This window comes from Danio rerio, chromosome 25 (genome assembly GCF_052040795.2).
Source record: "Danio rerio strain M-AB ecotype USA chromosome 25, GRCz13ab, whole genome shotgun sequence".
In the NCBI taxonomy this organism is placed as follows: Eukaryota; Metazoa; Chordata; class Actinopteri; order Cypriniformes; family Danionidae; genus Danio; species Danio rerio.
The window spans coordinates 22,624,682-22,645,782 of NC_141045.1; the positions used below are offsets into that span (position 1 = coordinate 22,624,682).

The 21,101-nt window shown below is 35.8% G+C and overlaps 1 protein-coding gene across 5 annotated transcripts in view; it reads right to left on the minus strand.

The window, feature by feature from the left end:
• Positions 1-97: 97 nt before the first annotated feature.
• The window catches only part of immp2l (inner mitochondrial membrane peptidase subunit 2), a 209,514-nt gene continuing 188,510 nt past the window's right edge, over positions 98-21,101 (minus strand). For 2 of the 5 annotated variants that reach the window (XM_087310684.1, XM_087310683.1), the window contains exons 4-6: positions 15,493-15,558; positions 10,401-10,503; positions 98-473 (exon numbers count right to left, since the gene is read on the minus strand). In XM_087310684.1, coding sequence (XP_087166810.1) covers positions 327-473; positions 10,401-10,503; positions 15,493-15,558 — 316 coding nt within the window. In that variant the 3' untranslated portion in view covers positions 98-326. 5 annotated transcript variants of the gene reach the window in all.

The following is a 21,101-nucleotide window of genomic DNA, read 5'->3' on the forward strand; positions in this document are numbered from 1 at the left end:
AATGATGTGATTGACCAGTCAGAATTAAGTATGCGAGAGAATTTTGTAATAACTTAAAAAACCTTTGACAAAAAAAAAAGAAATAAATGGCAAAGGATTCTACAACAATCTGTTTTATTACTAAAACTAAAAGAGCATAATAGATTCTGTTTTCATCTTTGTGTCAAAGACCTGCAAAAAATTCAAGAATATAAACAGACAAAATTCACTTGAAGTGAGGCTAAAAAAACTGGAAAATGATCTTGGCTTGTGATATGACCATTAATGTTTTCCACAAGACCATTTTACTGTACAAGTGGATTGCACAACAGCGATTGTCCTTCATTTTAGTCATCGTCATACTTGTCCTCTGCTGCTCTATCCCAGTTCAACAGTGGTCTTCTGTCTGGAGGGACAGACGGCTCGATTCGCTGCCACCGACTGGGTGGCCAGATGATGTGAGACGCCCGACCGTGAACAAGACCCAGAGAAACCTGCGGAGAGCACAATCATCAAGCTGCTGCTCATAAACTACCATGAAGAGCTATAAAATCAGACAAAACGGCCCATTTCTAAAGGAGAAAGTAGCTTTTGATAGACTGCCGTTTAACAAAGACCTACTGGAACAAGAATTACATGCTGTTTGTTGCGAACTGAATACAAAGTGATACAGAGAATGGCACTTCGTTGAGTTTTACAACCAAAAAGACACAAGAGAGATTCCCAAAAACTTTGATTTGGAGTGTGTACTCACTTGAAGGGAAGGATATACTGTAGTGTACACAGTAGGAAACACAGTAGGAAAAGACAATACTAGTTTAGAAGCACTTACTTTAGAATTCAATTGGAATATTTTTGAAATTGTGTTGTTTTATTAGTTGTTCATTTTTTTTTTTTTTTTTGCTTTTTTAATATTTCAGCTTAAAATTTTTGTATCGCCAACCTGGCTACTAAATTCACCCCTTAGAAGCCAGAATTTTACATTTAAAAGCTGAAAATAGGACATACAAAGTCAACAAAACTTTGACATTCAAAGTTAAATTATGAGATAAAACGGCAGAAAGGGATTATTTATATTAGTTCTTTTTTATTTGAACTTTTAATAAATTGTATCAAAAATGTGAATCAATTGTGAATCAATCATCATTTTCACTTGTTTTAAGTCACAATTCTGACAAATGAAGTGATAATTTAGATTGCTTTATCTATATCTATGTTTATTTTTAACTTTTGATTTAATCATTTAACTTTATCTGACAATTTCAACACTTAAGTCATAATTTCATAAATTTTTCATTAATTCGTTTGTTCATTTATTTGTTCGTTCATTCGTTCATTCATTCATTCATTCATTCATTCATTCATTCATTCATTCATTCATTCATTCATTTTCTTGTTGGCTTAGTCCCTTCATTAATCAGGGGTTGCCACAGCGGAATGAACCGCCAACTTATCCAGCACGTTTTACGCAGCGGATGCCGTTCCTGCCGCAACCCAACACTGCATTCACAGTCATACACTATGGCCAATTTAGCATATGCAATTAACATGTACCGCATATCTTTGGACTGTGGGGGAAACCGGAGAACCCGGAGGAAACCCACGCCAACATAGGGAGAACATAACACAAAGATGCTAACTGACCCAGCCAAGACTCGAACCAATTCAATTCAATTCAATTCAATTCAATTCAATTCAATTCAATTCAATTCAGCTTTATTTGTATAGCGCTTTTACAATGTAGATTGTGTCAAAGCAGCTTCACATAAATGGTCATAGTAACTGGAACAGTGTGGTTCAGGTTTTAGTGTTTAAGTTCAGTTCAGTTCAGTTTAGCTCTGTTCAGTGTGATTTAATCATTACTGAGAGTTCAAACACTGAAGAGCAAATTCATCGATGCGTAGCTCTACCAATCCTGAACCATGCGAGGCAGTGGCGACAGAGGAGAGGGAAAAAAAACTTCACCCGATGGGAGTGAAGAAAAAAAACCTTGAGAGAACCAGACTCAGTTGGGCACGACCATTTTAATTTCTCCGCTGGCCAAAAGTCTTGTGCAGAAATTCATTCGCCGTGGTTTATGCTGGAAGATGGCCTCAATGAGAACCAGTGACATTTTTGCTGTGTTGTGATCGTGCTACCCACTGCACCACAGTAATGCCCTTCTCATTTTTCAACAGTGACTTATATCACACTTTTTAATTAATTCATAATTTTCATCACATAATTATAATTTTTGTCGTAATTTTTAGTATAATCATTATATATATATATACATAAAATTTTCATCATTATTTTTATGAAAAATATCATTTCATAATTATAAAACAATTATGAATAATTAAATTAATTAACATCATTAGGCTGTTTCCAAGGCAACATTTCAAATTTTTTGTTTTAAGTAGAAATAATAAAGTAACTAAAAGCTAGTGCTGTGCAAAGATTGTATATAATCCAAAATAAAAGTTTGTTTTGACATAGTGGGCTCTATTTTAACGATTTAGAAGCAAAGTCTAAAGTGCAGGGCGCAAAAGCATTAAGGGCATGTCTGAAACCACTTTTGCTATTTTAGTGATGGAAAAATACGATCTGCGCTCCGGTGCATAGTCTAACAGGGTTGTGCTTATTCTCTTAATGAGTTATAGGTGTGTTTTGAGAATAACGTGCATTAAACCAATCTCACTCATCTCACATTTCCTTTAAGAGTCAGTTGTGTTGTGCCATGGCACATTAGCTATTTATATGATGGACTTTGTGAGAGGAAAAACTGAATGCTCACAGAGTTCATTTTGCTGTGTTTTGTATTTGCCTTAATTAAATTTGGTGTTTTTTAATAATTTACTATTTTTATCTTTTAAATAATTTCCCAGTATGTAACACTTAAGAACGTAATTTGTAGGACTTTCTCATTTCAGTGCAACACAATAGAAGGTATTTCATGAACTCAGGCCTGTACTAATAATAAAGTCTTACACAATGGTGAGTAAATAATGATCGAATCTTCACTTTGTTGTCTGAACTGTCCCTTTAAGTCCACAAATTGGACGTCTGAGTCGAATGAGTGTGACATTTTGCAGTGTTTTGTGAGCAAAATAAACCCACAGTCTCAGACAGTCAGGCTTTGTGACCTGACTTTCAATCAGAGCTTTGTGAAAAGGCTGAAGTCTTTTCAATGCTTCCAAAACAAAAATAGAAAGATTTTGCAGAATTAAATATCGGTCTAAAGTCTTCTAAACATTTAAAGCAAGACACTGCAGGCAAAAGCACAGCATTTGAGGAATATTTCATGCCTTCATAGTATTTTTTGTTTCCATTTAAATGTAAAGAAAACATCCAAAATACACTTTTAAGAGCTTCTTTTGTCAACTTTTTTTAATTTAAGTGTCCAGATCACAATACACATATTTTAAGGACGGAAAAATATGCTCTGCGACCTGGTGCATGGTTGTGCTTATTCTCCTAATGGGCCCTATCATACCGCCGGCACAATGCAGTGCAAGGCACGATGCAGTTGTTTGCTAGTTTCAGCTTGGCGCAAGAGTCGTTTTGACATTTTGCACCACGCTGTTTAAATAGCAAATGCATTTGCGCTCATATGTGCGCCCATAGGTGTTCTGGTCTAAAAAAGGAGGCGTGTTGAGGCGCATTGCTGGCTCGTTGCTATTTTGAGGAACAATAATAGACCAGATCAAAGCAGGTCTTTAGTCCAGCGCAGAGCGCGTTAGTTGTGTGCCTCACTTACACACTGCTTAATACACACAGGATATACAGCACATACGCAAATATCTTTGCATATGAAAAAGAATTAAAGGATTAAAATATTACAAAAATTATTATTTTCTAGCCTACATAAATATAAAAACCAAACTTTCAGGCCTTCTTCATCTTCAGGGGGCTTTTTTTGTCTATTCAAGACAACTTGGTTTGTATAATGTTATTATTATTAGCAGTATTATTTATTATATGCATATTTATATTTGTTTTATTACTTTATAAGCTTAGATTTGTCCACCTGTCAGGTTTTAGACCATATGGGGCACAGCATGTATGTTTGGATATAACTCAGTTTCTTTGACCACACTTCATTATTATTGTTCATTTATTAGAACTGAATTTAGAAATAGTTTTGAAACAAATCTTTCCGCTTAACAAACGATATTAATTATGTATGGGCTAATGGATGTCTGTGCATACAACACGTTTTCCTATCCACAAGAAAGTAAAAGGAGGCTCATCTCTCATTCTCGCAATGTAGATGCTCTGTTTAACAGTGTTCTTACTAGTGAAGCGTTCAGTTTTTCCACTTACAAAATCCGTCATGTAAATAGCGAATGCGCCATGGCGCAACGCAACTGACTCTTAAAGGGAATGGGAGATGAAACTCTGATTGGTTTAATATCAAAACACACCTATAACTCATTAAGAGAATAAGGTCTGCCCTGTTAGACCATGCACCACGGCGCAAAGCAGATTTTTCCATCCTTAAAATAGCAAAAGTGGATTCGGACAAGCCCTTAATGCTTCTGCGCCCTGCGCTTTCGACTTTGGGCATGGATTGTCAAAATAGAGCCCAATGAGTTATGGGTATGGGTTATGGGTACAATCAGAGTCTCATCTCCCATTCCCTTTAAGAGTAAGTTGAGTCGGGGCATGGTGCATTTGCTATTTACATGGCGGACTTTGTACGTGGAAAACCTGAACATTACACTAGTAAGAAAACAGTTAAACAGACCATCTGTAGCACGAGGATAAAGACTGAACCTCCTCCATTCGGCCTCTTTACTTGATCTTTCACTTTTACTCTTTACTCCTTCACTTCTGTGGATAAGGAAACTGTGTTCTCCACACTCCACTGAAGACATCATTAGCCTACATATTTAATTTTGTTTGTTACAGGCAAACATTAGTTTAAAAACTATTTGTAAATTCAGTTCTAATTTCTAGCAAATGAATAAATGAACAATAATAATGAAGTGTGGTCAAGAAAACCAAACACACATCCTATTGTTATGCCCCATATGCATACGTCTGCAAAACTTGACAGGTGGACAAATCTAAGCTTGTTTTTATTAAAACAAATATAAATATGCATATAATAAATAATACTGCTTATAATAATAACATTAACAATAATAACAATAACAATAACAATAACAACAAATTGTCATGAAAAAGCCCCAGCACATGAAGAATGCATGGAGGCAGTGGTTTTTATTTATGTAGAAAACAATAATTTTTCTAATATTTTAATTTTTTTTTTCATATGTACGTATATTTGCGTATTGCTGCACATCCTGTGTGTATTAAGTATATATGCGTTTAATGTGCTCTGTGCCGGACTTAACACCTGCTTTTAGTTTTCAATTGCGCAGTCTATTTCAGTTCCTCAAAATAGCAACGTGCCAACAATATGCCCTAACACACCTCCATTCTAGACCAGGATGCCCATGAGTCCACAAAGAGGCACAAATGGATTTGCTATTTAAACGTGATGCAAAACAGAAAAATTAGGGTTATGCTGGTCTGTAAATAGCAACAAATTGTGCCGGGTGTATGATAGGGCCCTTAATCTATTAAATACATTATTTTTTTTTACAGAGTAGTATATTCATACATAATCTGATTTAAACATTTTATTTTATTCGTTTTAGTAGTTGAGAGTATTTTGTCAACTGTGGAATAAAATGACACTCCTAAAATCCTCTCTTTAAATGTTTTTTTGATTATAATGTGACAAATAAATAAATAAATAGATTTTTGAGAGGAAATGCACACTACCTGACAAAAGTCTTGTCGTCAATCCCAGTTGTAAGAGCAACTTATAATAACTTGACTTCTAGTTGACTTCATACATTCAGCAACATAAACAGCCTGAGATATCAAGACATTTGTGCTGTCCATTACAATACAAACCACAGGAGAGGGCAAATTCTTCAGCAGGACAGCGCTCCTTTTCACACTTTAGCCTCCACATCAAAGTTCCTGACAGCAAAGAAAGTCAAGGTGCTCCAGGATTTGCCAGGCCAGTCACCAAACATGAACATTATTGAGCATCTCTGGGGTGAGATGAAGGAGGCGGCATTGAAGATGAATCCAAAGAATCTTGATGAACTATGTGAGTCCTGCAAGAACACTTTCTTTGCCATTCCAGATGACTTTATTAATAAGTTGTTTGAGTCATTGCAGAGATGTATGGATGCAGTGGTTCAAACTCATAGGTATCATACACAATTTCAATTCTTTTTTCCACTGCACAATGACTTTATGTTCTATACTGTTAAGTGATCTAGAGGCCTTTGCCTTTCATATAAGCCACTTCTGATGCCCAAATGATCAACTAAAAGTCAAGTTATTATTTGTAGTTCCTAAAACTTGAATAGACATCAATATTTTTGTCATGTAGTGTATGCTTTTAATTAAATAATGCCTAATTTGCATTTTGAAACAACATCATAGAATTCTTTTATTTACTCACGCTTGACTTGCTCCAAACCAGTTAGTGTAGTATTATTTATTGTTTGTTAGTTCTGTTGAATATGATTGCGTTAAGCAGAACAACAACAACAACATAACTTAAACGGGTTTGTAAGGGTGAGTAAATGACAGAATGTTCATTTTTGGGTGAACTATCCCTTTAAATATTGCCTTGAAAAGGCGTTTAGTGGAAAGTCACACACATAAATGCACACAAACAAACATTTTGCTGCATAATACATCAAGTCAAGGTAACAGCGCAGTCTGTCCTGACAAAAGTGAAAGCAATTGCCTGAAACATGTAACAAGAATATTTGCTTATTGATTTATGACCCGATGGGTTTTCTCCAAACACACTCCCTCCTGGTCTCTAAAAAAAAAACCTAAAATATTTTGAGTAATGGATAAAAAAACAAACCTAGAAAGTTTGAGATTTAACAAGAATCCGATTCATTTGCTTTCTGACAAGAAGGACAAACGTTCAGTGACTAAACAAACGGGACAGTTTGTTTTTCTGAACACCCAAACCAACATTTAAAAAAACTTTTCAAGGACTAATGGGAGCGACAGAGTTTGACGTATTGGGAATGACTATAACATGACTGGCTGCTCTGTTTAATAATGTATCTGAGGAGAAGCGTCTTCAAAGAACCAATAATATCTCAATCTCTGTACATTACAGAGCGGCAGATCAAGGCTGTTAACAGAGTCCCGAGAAAGAGGCAATCTTTTGTCTGATTGTTGAATTTTTTATAATCGCGTCCCTATTTGTGGCTGAATCTGCCTACGGTGGGAATGTCCGCAAAAGATCTTTTGAGATGGAAGCTTGAAAGCCACTCGCACTGATCACCTGTGGATCAGGCACAGACAAATGTGTCTAAAATATATTGATGTTTAGGAGAACATGAGAGGCTGGATACTTTAGCACATACAGTTTCTTATAAATACTGTAAAATGTACTTCTGAAAGCAATACTACTACTACTACTACTACTCATAATAATAATAATAATAATAATAAAATTAAAATAGAGTGTTTAGAGGTGGTGCAGTGGGTAGCACAATCGCCTTACAGCAACGTCACTGGTTCAGTTGGCATTTTTATGTGGAGTTTGCATGTTCTCCCAATGTTCATGTGGCTTTCCTCTGGGTGCTCCAGTTTCCCCATAGTCCAAAGACATGTGCTATAGGTGAATTGAATAAGCTAAATTGGCCGTTGTATATGTCTGTAAATACAACAGTGTATGCATGTTTCCCAGTGTTGGGTTGCAGCTGAAAGGGCATTTGCTGCGCAAAACACATGTTGAATAAGTTGGCGGTTCATTCTGCTGTGACGACCCGTGAATAAGCAGAAAAAGAAAATGAATGAAACAATAAAAAAAAAATAATAACAATAATAAAAACGATTGTCACTACAAAACTACTATATTATCATTATTATCATTGTATTATAATAATAATAACAACGGAAAACAACAATAATATTAATTATATTAAATTACAATACTATTACTATATTTTTATTATTACAAAATAAATAAATAATAGAAATCTACTTTAAAGGAATAATGGCACGGTTTGAGAATTATTTTGACTGAGAAAAAAAAAAATTTGTACATCTTTAATATACTGTTGTTAAAAAAATTAACACACATTGAAGACAAGGATGGTTATCTCTTTTCGTCAATTATTTCAAAACAATGTGGATAGTTCAACAGGAGAAGCAGGTAAGTGATATTCGTGGAATGAGAGCAGTCTTGTAAGCAGTACATAAGGTAAACAAGGATCTTCATTCAACCACCAGAGTATTATAGTCACTTCCCGTAATCACTGCATGTGCATCTACAGGATAGGAGAAACATCTATGGGAAAAGGGAAACATCCATTGAAGAAGGCGAGCAGGAAATAAGGTGAGGTGAACCATCTGACTTTGATTCCAGCCGACTGGAAAAGGTGAGTCTTTATAGTGACTGTGATTGCTGTTGCAGGTGTGTGTAATTAGAATTCTGGTGATTGTGCACGGGTGTGGTGGGAGGTGGCTGGAGAGGGAAAATGGTGATTGAAGCAGCAGGAGCGAGATGGTGAGGGAGAATGGTGATTGGAGCAGCAGAAACGAGCCGGGAATGTGACACATATTGACCTTATTCTAAAATTCGGAAATGCGCCTGTTTTCGCGATTGTCTTAGAACTTCCGATTCAGTTGCCTATGGGACAAATGACTAGAAATAATAAACGGCAGAAAATGGTCAAAATACTTGCTCTACAAACAAATGCTTACATGACTATACAGACCAAGTAGAATAATATAATAAGAAAATATCAAATTGCAACATCAAGCAGCGTAATGAGCAGTTTTTAACGTCAAAAAAGGAATGGAAGTGAAGGAGAAAAGAAAATAAGGTGAATAGAATAGAATATTTTATTTGTTTTAAGCCTTGAGATATTTAAAATATTATTATATTCCCTGCGCAATTAGGCAAGATGTGTATGGCATGATTTGTTGCTATTTTCAGACCAGCGCAACCTTAATTTTCACGTTTTTAGCCACTTTGTGTTTCAGCATTCAGTGTGCTGATCTAGAAAGGAAGTGTGTTAAGGCGCATTGTTGGTGTGTTGCTATTTTGAGGAACTGAAAGTTCTTAAGTCCAGCGCAAAGCATTTTAGCACAATTATATGCATATTTATATTTGTTTCAACAAAATCAAGTTTAGATTTGTCCACCTGTCAGGTTTTGGAGACATATTCATCATCATATGGGACATAAGAATAGGACATGTGTTTGGAAATAACTCAGTTTTTTGACCACACTTCATTATTATTGTTTATTAATGCATTTGCTGGAAATTAGAACTGAATTTAGAAATTGATTTGAAACAAATCTTAATGTATGTTATTCTCAAAACCCACCCATAACTCATTAAGAGAATAAGCACAACCCTGTTACAGCATATTTTTCCATCCTTAAAATAGCAAAAGTGGATTCGGACATGCCCTTAATGCTTTTGCGCCCTGCGCTTTGGACTTTGCGCCTAGATTATTAAAATAGAGCCCACTATGTCAAAACAAACTTTTATTTTGGATTATATACAATCTTTGCACAGCACTAGCTTTTAGTTACTTTATTACTTCTACTTAAAACAAAAAATCAGAAATGTTGCCTTGGCAACAGCATAATATTGTTTATTAATTAAATTATTCATAATTGTTTTATAATTATGACATCATAATTTTTATGAGATTCATAAAAGATATTCTGAGACTCTGATTGGTTTAATGCACGTTATGCCATAACTTATTACGAGAATAAGCCAACCCTGTTAGACCATGCACCAGGAAGTAAAGCACTTTTTTTTTAATCCTTAAAAGAGCAAAAGTGGATTCGGACATGCCCTAATGTTTTTGCACCATAAGCTTCAGACTTTGCGCCTAGATCGTTAAAATAGAGCCGATAGTCTTCTTAATGTTTTTCAGTTTTGTAATTACATTTTTATCCTTTAGTTGAGTTAATCCTTATATTGTACGAAGCAAACACTGTTCAACATTAATTAATTTCAGGCAAATTAACACTGTTTGCATGGCACATGATACTTCGATTACTGTGAAATTAAAATTTGCATTTTAAAATATCATTTTTTTCCTAAAATGAATACATTGTACAGAGCTGCAGTACATATGACTGCACCCTAGGCACAGTGTGTAATTCTTCAGTATTCTTTATGTAATTTTAATAATAATGCCACTAATTAAATGGCTTATTTTCTGGATTTGACCATACTTTGAAACATTTTGGATAATGCAACTAAAAAAGTAAGCAAAATATATAATGCTGTTCTAGTGGTTTTTGTGTACTTTAATCAAAACAAATCTTACATCTTGTGCCTTTACCTTTCTCCATCCTTCATTTTATGTCTATGAGATTTCCTCTTAGCAAGCACTTAATTAATTCATTACCGGCCCAAATGCGTTGCTGTCGAAACTGTGTCCATGATGGTCCCCCTCGATCCACAGATGTCCATCTGGAACTCTTACATAACGGTTTTTATATCCCAGCGTTCTGATAAAAGAAAAACAAACGATGCGTTAACACAGTAATGAATTCCGATTGCTCTTAATGCAGGAAAACACCAGACTATTTCCCAGTTTTGGGTTGTTTATGCTACAGTTGACCAGCTACATGCATCCAGCAATCCTGCATTTGGCTCTTGGCCCGCTCTCTAAATCTCAGATCAATAATTAATGTTCTCACAGCTGCTGCGGTCTTTGTTTTATATTTAAGATGACTTTCTGACAAAGCAATAGCTCATATCCATTGCAGGCAGTGCTGCGAGCGTTATGGAGCCAGGAAATTTTAGGATTTTTAATCGCTTTTCTACCTCAGCCATCACAGAACCAAATTAACTTCATCTCCTTATGAATTGTAATGAAATGAAACTCTTCAGTCATCAAACCTGGGATTTCCTCGAGCGAATCCATCAGGATCACCTTGAGATGCAATGTTGGTGGCTGTGAATTACCGGATGAAACATGAAAGGTTTGTGTAAAAAAAAACACAAACCACTGCAACAATGCTACACTCAAAAAATAAATCACGACAGAGTTTATTATCAATAGTTTGGAACCTTTTGATTTCATTGAATTTGTCAGTTTTTATGTATGTTATCAGATTCCTTAGAATCAATGAAAATGTGTTAAAATACGGATACTATTAGTTTTATTAGGTTATGAATGTAGTATGAATACAGTGCATCCGGAAATTATTCTCAGTACTTCACTTTTTCCATATTTTTTAATGTTAGAGCATTATTCCATAATGGATTAAATTCATTTATTTCCTCAAAATTCTACAAACAATACCCCATAATGACAATGTGAAAAATTGCTGCAAATTAAAAATAAAAAACCTGAAAAATCACATGTACATAAGTATTTACAGGCTTTGCTCAATACTTTGTTGATGCACCTTTGGCAGCAATTACAGCCTCAAGTCTTTTTGAATAAGATGCCACAAGCTTGGTACACCTGTCTTTGGGAATTTTCGCTCATTCCTCTTTACAGTACCTCTCAAGCTCTCTCAGGTTGGATGGGTGCACAGCCATTTTCAGATCTCTCCAGAGATTTTCAACAGGATTTAGATCTGGGCTCTGGCAAGGCCACTCAAGGATATTCACAGAGTTGTCGTGAAGCCACTCCCTTGATATTTTGGCAATGTGGTTTAGGTCATTGTCTTGCTAGAAGATAAACTTTCGCCCCAGTCTGAGGTCAAGAGCGCTCTGAAGCAGGTTTTTATTCAGGATGTCTCTGTGCATTGCTGCATTCATCTTTCCCTCTATCCTGACTAGTCCTTCAGTTCCTGCTGCTGAAAAACATCCCCACAGCATGATGCTAGCACCATGCTTTACTGTAGGGATAGTATTAGCCTGGTGATGAGTGGTGCCAGGTTTTTTTCCAAACGTAAAGCCTGGCATTCACTTCAAAGAGTTCCATTTTAGTCTCATCAGATCAGAGAGTTTAGTTTCCGATGGTCTGAGAGTCCTTCAGATGCCTTTTGGCAAATTCCAGGTGGGGAGTGGCTTCCGTCTGGCCACTCTACCATACAGGCCTGATTGGTGGATTGCTGCACAGATGGTTGTCCTTCTGTAAGTTTCTCCTCTCCTCACAGAAGTACGCTGGAGCTCAGACAGAGTGACCATCGGGTTATTGATCACCTCCCAGACTAAGGCCCTTTTCCGCCCATCATTCAGATTAGATGGCTGGCCAGCTCTAGGAAGAGTCCTGGTGGATCCAAACATCTTCCACTAACGGATGATGGAGGCCACTGTGCTCATTGGAAGTTTCAGAGCAGCTGAAACTTTTCTGCAATCTTCCCCACCCTTTTGCCTTGAGACAATCCTGTTTCGGAGATCTACAGGAAATTCCTTTGTCTTCATGCTTGGTTTGTGCTTTGACATGCACTTTCAACCCTGGAACCTTATATAGACGGGTGTTTGCCTTTTCAAGTCATGTCCAATTAACTGAATTTACCACAGGTGAACTCCAATTAAGCTGCTGAAACATCTCAAGAATGATCAGTGGAAACAGAATGTACCTGAGGTCAATTTAGAGCTTCACCACAAAGGCTGTGAATACTTATGTACAGTTGAAGTAAGAATTATTAGCCCCCCTGATAATTAGCCCTCCTGTTTATTTTTTCGCTCAATTTCTGATAAATGGAGATGAGATTTTTTCAACACATTTTAAATCATAATAGTTTTAATAACTCATTTCTAATAACTGATTAATTTGATCTTTTTCCATGGTGACAGTAAATAATATTTTACTAGATATTTTTCAGGACACTTTTATACAGCTTAAAGTGACATTTAAAGGCTTAATTAGGTTAACTAGTTCTATAGACTATCAAAAAAATAGCTTAAAGGGGCTAATAATTTTGACCTTTTAATCTAGCCAAAATAAAACAAAGAGGACTTTCTCCAGAAGAAAAAAAATGATCAGACATCCTGTGAAAATTTTCTTGCTTAAAGAGGGGGCTAATAATTCTGATTACAGTTAGGGTTAGCTTCAAAGACAATTACAATGTTTAATTTACAATATTCAGACGGCAGAGAGACAATACGCTGTTTTGCCAACTGTAATAAAAACAAGTGGAAGAAGAAGAATTGTTTGGAGACATGGGTTATCAGTGTTGTGTTTATAAATGTGCTGCAAATAAGGTTTTGTTTCCATTTGTCCGCTATGATAGCGCAGCTGGACTCACATGTGAATTACAGTGGTCTGCTATGCAACAAAAATATGTTTGTAAGGAACTTTTTTTTTTAGAGCTTTTCGAATCTGGAAATGGTAAAATCCGGATTTGCTACTTGTCTTCTTTTAAATAAAGAAGCAGTTCCAGGTTGTGTTAATTGTCCTGTCTACGGATTTGGTAAGTGTGCGATCAATGTTCTCTGTTTATGTTTATTCAGATGGCAAAGATATTTAGTATTGTCAGCAGTTCTCTTTCAGTTTTTAAAGACATACCTTAGTCAAAATGATTTATTTACTAAGTTTACAGTACGTTAATATCACTACAATATTATGGACTGAAGATCCGCTGTAAATGCTGCTCTCCGAATGTAAACGCTTTAGTCAAACTATTAACATTGTGTATGATTTTTGCAGCATTTTGTGACAGGATAGTCTATACAAACACATTTGTCTGACACTATTCTCTGCACCTACCGAGTGCATCTAAGTTACCGAGAAGTTCAGAGGTTTTTTTCTCTGATACGGTGTGCAGTATTAAATTCCATTAAAACAACACTCTTCCAGCAGCTCCTTGCATCCAATATCTTTTTTGATAAATAATAAATAAAGAATAAAACACCCAAAATGACATAAAACTCTGGAGGAAATGTGGATAGCATGGTGACGTGATGATGTTAAGTAACATGTAAAATGGGATCATGAAAGGAACATTCAAAAAGCAACTCAGGTAAACACCTGAATTATATTATTGTCTTATTCACATTAAGGCAAATAATTCCATTACTGATTACTTGTATTCGACAAGTGACATTACAATATGGCACTGAATGGAACAATGTTAAGAACTTCATTAAATATGTCATGATGCGGTTGCGCTTCTCATCTGGTGTGTGAAATCTTTTTTCCAAGTCTGTCTGCGAGTGATCATACATCTGTACCATAATCTGTACCAGCTTTGCTACTCGACACTCCACCATTCATGTTTTTAACTTGGTATTGTTATGCTGGAGGTTTTTCTCGTGTCTGACTCTGAACTGCATGCATATGAAGCACGTCAAAGAAGGCAAAGTTCCAGCACTCAGCAAATGAGTAATCGTCGCGGACCAATGGTACTTCAAATGTTCTTAAGACCAATACAAACTCCATAAAAAGTTTGCTTTGGTTAGGGTTAGGGTTTCAAAACAAACTAAAAAAGAACTTTGTTTTGAATGGATTTTGTTGAAAATGATGTCATTTCAGTTTCTTTTTCTATTTCATTTGTAATAAACTGGGGCCTTAACCAGCAACCAGCTCTGCAATTCTCACATGATCACACACTGAAGCTGAGCAAGGCTGCGCCTGGTCAGTATCTGGATGGGAGACCACACAAGAAATATAGGTTACTGCTAGAAGAGGTGTTAGTGAGCCCAGCAGGAGGCACTCAACCTGCAGTCTGTGCGAGTCCTAACGCCCCAGTATATTGATGGGGACTATATACAGCTTAGTGAGCCTCGTCTTTCGGATGAGAAGTAAAGCAGAGGCCCTTACTCCGTGGTCTGTAAAAATAATTGAAAACGAGTAGGGGTTTAACCCCGGCATCCTGGCCAATTTTCCCCACTTGCCTCTGTCCATCATGGCTTCCTAACCATCCCCATATCGAAATTGGCTTCATCACTCTGTCACCTTTTTACCAATCAGCTAATGTGTGGTGTTCGGTCTGGCACAATATGGCTGCCGTCGCATCATCCAGGTGTATGCTGCACCCTGGTGGTGGATGAGGAGATTCTCCACAAAAATTTATAAAGCGATTTGAGTATTTAAAAAGCTCTATATAAATGTAATGAATTATTAATAATATTAACTCTGATTCACACTATCATGATAATACTCTAAGTTTTCAATACTTTATCTCATTCATAAAAATGATTTTGAATCTCGTAGGATGTAATGAGGATGACAACTTCAATGATGCCACACGCAATCAAAAAATGCCATTGTTTGTTGATAAATATGCACCCTCTAGTGGTTACACACTGTGCCTTTAATTTTTAATGATACTTAATAGCATCATTAATAGATACTAAATAGTGCATTTGTGCAATACAAGCATTTAAAGCAGGCCAAGCCAGAACTGACATCTTTAAAAAGCTCAATCAAATCTTTCAAGCTTTATTTTCATGGTGATATCAAGGCCTGTTAGTCTGTGTAAACACTGTTCAGGCAACATTTTAGTGGCAAGAAAACACGCTCTGCCATTAAAACCCTTTTGGCCTATCAGATTTAAACTGTATGTTTATTTTTAACAATTGTTCAACAAACTTACTTAATGAAGTCCCCTTCGATCCCGATGACCCGTTTGATGATCTTCTGCTGAGGGTTCTTTGGGCTCCTGTGAAGAGATATGAGATTGTACATTTGCATAGTGATGACAGACCTGCTAGCGGTTTATTTGAGGATGCTGCTGAGCTCAGTGGATTATGGGGCATTAGGGACAGTTTTCAGAGACCAGATGGGTCTTATCTATTGGAGGAAGTCAAGAAAAGGCTTCATGAAATGTCAAAACTCTTGATTTTCGGGGTACTGTGTTATTAGATTGTATTTCATTTGATTCAGTTAGCCAACTTAACAAAGTAATATGCAGAGAGTGGTGCTAAGACTGTTTGTAATTTTAATGTTAACAATTTCTGTAAAAAACAAAACATTTCAGAAGTTGAGAATCACATGGCAAATTAGTTGTGCTAAAAGATATATTATAGCTTATATTAAATAATAAATAATATTAGCTGCATCTTTAATCATTTCAAAGTGAAACTCCAATAAGTTACATAAAAAATTGTGTTTAATTTTCCTATAAACAGCTAAACATTACTGTCACAACACTTTCATAACTAGAACATGCATCTGCATTTTGGAAATCAAATGTCTGATATAGTTATGTAATTAGCTTATATTAGCTGCATATTTTAGGTAGAGTGGAGCTATAAACCTTTTAAAATTGTTTTAAAGATGTCTCAGATAAACATGGACATGGCAAAGGTATGCACACACTGCACAAGTTCAAAAACAGCCAATCAGTGGTGCTAAATGGCTAATGTTAGCTGCACGTTTCACAATAGTTTCAAAGTGAAAGTCCAGTAAGTTGCATAACATTTTTTTTCTTAATCTACAGTTAAAATGTCCTTGAGAACGCTTGTATTCCTAGTTCACGCATGTATTGTGGCAGTATGAAAATCAAATGTTTGATGTTGCTAAATAGCTAACATTATCTAGCTGCACATTTGAAAAAACTTTTGTTTTACCTTTCTCAGAAATGTCTAAATGTATAAATGTGAATATGCCAACATGTTATTATGCTGATTCAAGCACATATTGTGCAAGTGTAAAAATAGCTGATAATATAGGGCTAATACATTAGCTAATATTAGCTGCATATTGCGCAGTAGTTAAAAGTGAAAGTCCAGCAAGTTGCGCTAAAATTAATATTTAGTTGTTTTTTTTTAAACAGTTAAACGTCACTGAGACAACACTTTCATAACTAGTTCATGCTTGTATGGCAAGTCCAAAACCAAACATTTGACGTTGGTAAAAAGCTAATATTAGCTGCACATTTTAGTTTAGGCCTACAGTGGAGCTATAAAACATGTTGTTTTCTCAGAAATGTCTCAGATAAAAGTGAATATGTCAACATTTTGAAATGATGTGCAAGTGTCAGATCAGTGATGCTAAAAGGCTATTAGCTGCATGTTTCAAGGCACTTTGCATGTGGAAAGTCCAGTGTGTGCCATTAAAAAGTGTGAATTACCGTGGCAACAATTTATATGTTGATTCATGAATATATCATGCCAGTTTGGCCAATGAGTTGTGCTTAAAGGCTAACATTAGCTATTAGCAACTGAATTTTTCCTTCCACATTAAAAATAAAATGTCCAATGAGTGGCACCATAGAGTGTGTTCAGTTTTGACAGAAATACACTACCTGACAAAAGTCTTAAATGACACGCAAAGGCCTCTAGATTAGGCTTATTTTACCAAAATAAAATATGTAATAAAACATGCCTTGATTTTAAATTATTTAATTAGGACTGAAAGATCTGACTTTGCTTAGACAAAAGTCTTGTCACTTAACAGAAATAATGTCCAGTATGGAATATAAAGTCATGGCGCAGTGAATAGAGAATTAATATTGTGTATGACTCCCATGAGCTTGGAGGTCTGCATCCATACATCTCTGCAATGACTCAAATAATGTATTAATAAAGTCATCTGGAATGGCAAAGAAAGTGTTCTTGCAGGACTCCCAGAGTTCATCAGATTGTTTGGATTTATCTTCAATGCCTCCTCCTTCATCTTACCCAAGTTAGCCTAATAATGTTCATCTCTGGTGACTGGGCTGGCCAATCCTGGTGTATCTTTGCTTTCAGAAACTTTGATGTGGAGGCTGGAGTATGAAAAGGAGCACTATCCTGCTGAAGAATTTGCTCTCTCCTGTGGTTCTATTCTAATGGACAGCACAAATGTCTTGATACCTCAGGTTGTTGAAGTTGCCATTCACTCTTCACATCTCTCACATGCCCTCATACTGAATGTAACCCCAAACCATGATTTTTCTTTCACCAAACTTGACTGATTTCTGTGAGAATCTTGGGTCCATGTGGGTTCCAATAGGTCTTCTGCAGTATTTCTGATGATTAAGATGCAGTTCAACAGATGATTCATCTGAAAAATTTACCTTCTGCCACTTTTCAAAATGATCAACTAGAAGTCAGGTTATAATCTGTTGCTCTTACAACTGAGATCGACAACAAAACTTTTGCCAGGTAGTGCGGTTGGATGTAAATGTTGCAACATTTTATTATCCAGATTCATGCATATGTTGTGCCAATTAAATGATCAAATAGCCAGTGAGTGGTGCTAGAAGGCTAAAATTACCATTATCCCTCAGCATAATAGCCTTATTTTTTTTAATAACAAATAAAATACACTAAACTTTACCATAAACACGTAAATATTCACTCTTCTATTTTTATTTTATGAAAAATTATTATTTTATATTATTTATAATATTATTATTTTAATATACAGACAGACAGCATGTACATCAACTGCTGCAACCTTCTTACTGTCAACAAATTACAGATTATTAATTGCAGTCTAAACTGAAAACAATGGCGACACAATCGTTCTTGCAGAAAAATTGGTGCTTCCCTTGTTTGATATTTTATTAACGCAACATATATTATAGATCAATTATAGACTGTTTATTATAAATATCATCATCTATCACCACACAGTCCAAACCATTTCAGTGAGCATTTATTTCCATGACCTTTCCAAGCCTGTTTTGTAATATTTTAGAGTTTTTCTCTTACTTTGAATACCACATTTGGCTTACTTTGAGGTCAGATCACCAGAAGTGTCACATTTGTAGCTTTAGTTCCATCAGTTTTGACCTGATCCCTCACATCATTACCCACAATGACCCTGACAGCGACCGAGCCACAACCTCGTCATCCGCAAGACTGCAAACTTCTCATATCATCCACTTCTGAAACTTTGGTTGTCACTCGGTGCTGTATGGAATTTCATGTACGGTAATCTTTTCTGCTTGTTGCCTTTCCGCAAGAATGCTTTCTTAGCTGCAACACGCCCTGTAAGACTTCTTATAAGATGACTTTTCTCTGGGTTGAAATGTGTGCTTTGGTGCCAAATGTCTCTCAAACGCTGAGCAAGCACTTCAGTGAGAAATTGCCTACTTTCTTTGTGACAGTTTGAACACCATGTCTTGAAAATCTAAACGCTGAAGAACCAAAACTGGTGTCTTATGATGACAGTTAGACAATTTTTTTTTTGTTATCTTCTTTTGAATACTGCTTATTTATATCATGCATTCACTGCAGAAACTATTTTTATAAAACAAATTGATATAAAAGTTCACAAATAATTTCACATAAATGGCAAGTAAAGTCAACATCTTGCATTTAACACTTTGTTTTATTAACTGACTGCAAGACTATAGGTTTTTATAGCAAGTTTTTAGGCAACCATAACACCCCAACCACCAGCCTGAACTTGTACCATTGATACATGTATAAGGCAAGTTGGATCCATGCTTTCATGTTGTTGAAGCCAAATTCTGACCCTACCATCCGAAAGTCACAGCAGAAATCGAAACTCATCAGACCAGGCAACGTTTTTACAATCTTCAGTTGTCCAATTTTGATGAGCTTGTGCAATTTGTAGCCTCAGTTTCCTGTTCTTAGTCGACAGGAGTGGCACCCAGTGTGGTTTTCTGCAGCTTTAGCCCCTCCACCTTCCAGGTTGGACATGTTGTGCATTCAGAGATACTCTTCTGCCTACCTCGGTTGTAATAAGTGGTTATATGAGTTACCTTTCTATCAGCAGGAACCAGTCTGGCCATTCTCCTCTGACCTCTGGCATTAACAACATTTGTGCCCACAGAACTGCAGCTCACTGGATATTTTCTCTTTTTCGGACCATTCTCTATAAACCCTAGAGAGGTGTTGTGTGAGAAAATCCCAGTAGATCAGCAGTTTCTGAAATACTTAGACCAGCCCGTCTGGCACCAAAACACATGCCACATTCGTAGTCATTTAAATCACCTTTCCTCCCCATTCTGATGCTCAGTTTGAATTGCAGCAGATCATCTTGACCATTGTTGAGTCCGAAACCGCATACTTCCATACTATAGAGTACGCTAAAATTAGTTTGCGAGTCGAGTTGTATGTCCGAATGCATAGAATTTGAAAATCAGTAAGCGAGAAGTACCCGGATGACCTACTATTTCCTGCGAGATTCTGAAATGCGCATACCATGCCTGGTGCACTATCCCATAATGCCCTGCAAGAGAATTCATGAATGGGAGTAAAGCGATACAACTGAAGCAAGTAGGTCACATGACTATGAGAAAATTGGGGTTGTAGTACGTCCAAATTCCATTCATACTTCTCCCATTCATACTCTATAGAACGTACTTTTCGTAGTACGTTTAAATTCAAATGCAATATCTACTGAGTAGTAGGCGGTTTCGGACGCAGCCCATATCTACATGCCTAAATACACTGAGTTGCTGTCATGTGATTGGCTGATTTTAAATTTGCATTAACGAGCAATTGGACAGGTGGACCTAATAAGGTGGTTGGTGAGTGTAAATTGTCAACTGTATTGTCAATTGTATTTTCACAAGCAAGATTTTCTCTTAAAAAATCACAATTTTCAGAATTTACAAGAACTTTGACTGGAGTGCGTGTCAATTCTGACTTTATATCTTGCAATTGTGCAAAAATTACTTTTATATTCTCTGAATTGTTACATAAAAACTCAAAATTATGAGAAAAATTGCAATTGTGATATTTTAGTGCAACTTCATTACTTAAAATAGAGGTAGATAACTTTGAAAAAGTCTACAACAATAAACTTACAAAAGCATTTTAAAACTTTTATGTTTATTTTATTCTGCAAACAAACTTGCATATATATTTAACTACACAAAGTCTAAAAAGAATGGCTTTTTAACAGTCTTTCCATGCAGATTCTTCTACATACATTAATCCTTTTTATTTCACAAAATTTTCATTAGATTGTAAACTGTTCTTTTCATTTAGAATTTTTTCATGTAAAGAAATATATATTTTTTTAAGAACCCCTGACTGAAAGGCTCTTTGTGGAACAGAATAGTTCTTTTATGGCATTTCTGCAATAAAACTCTTTTGGAATTGTATATACTGAAATAAAATGTTCATTAAAAATAACACAGTGAAATAGTATTTTCCTGCAAAACACACAGTACTCTATTAATGGTTGATTTATTAAATAAAAACAGTGCAATGTTTTTGGTTTAACTACAGTACAACTCTTTATAACTTTTCTGCCTTAGAAGTCATTTATTTTCAGATTTAAATGAAAAAAAATCTA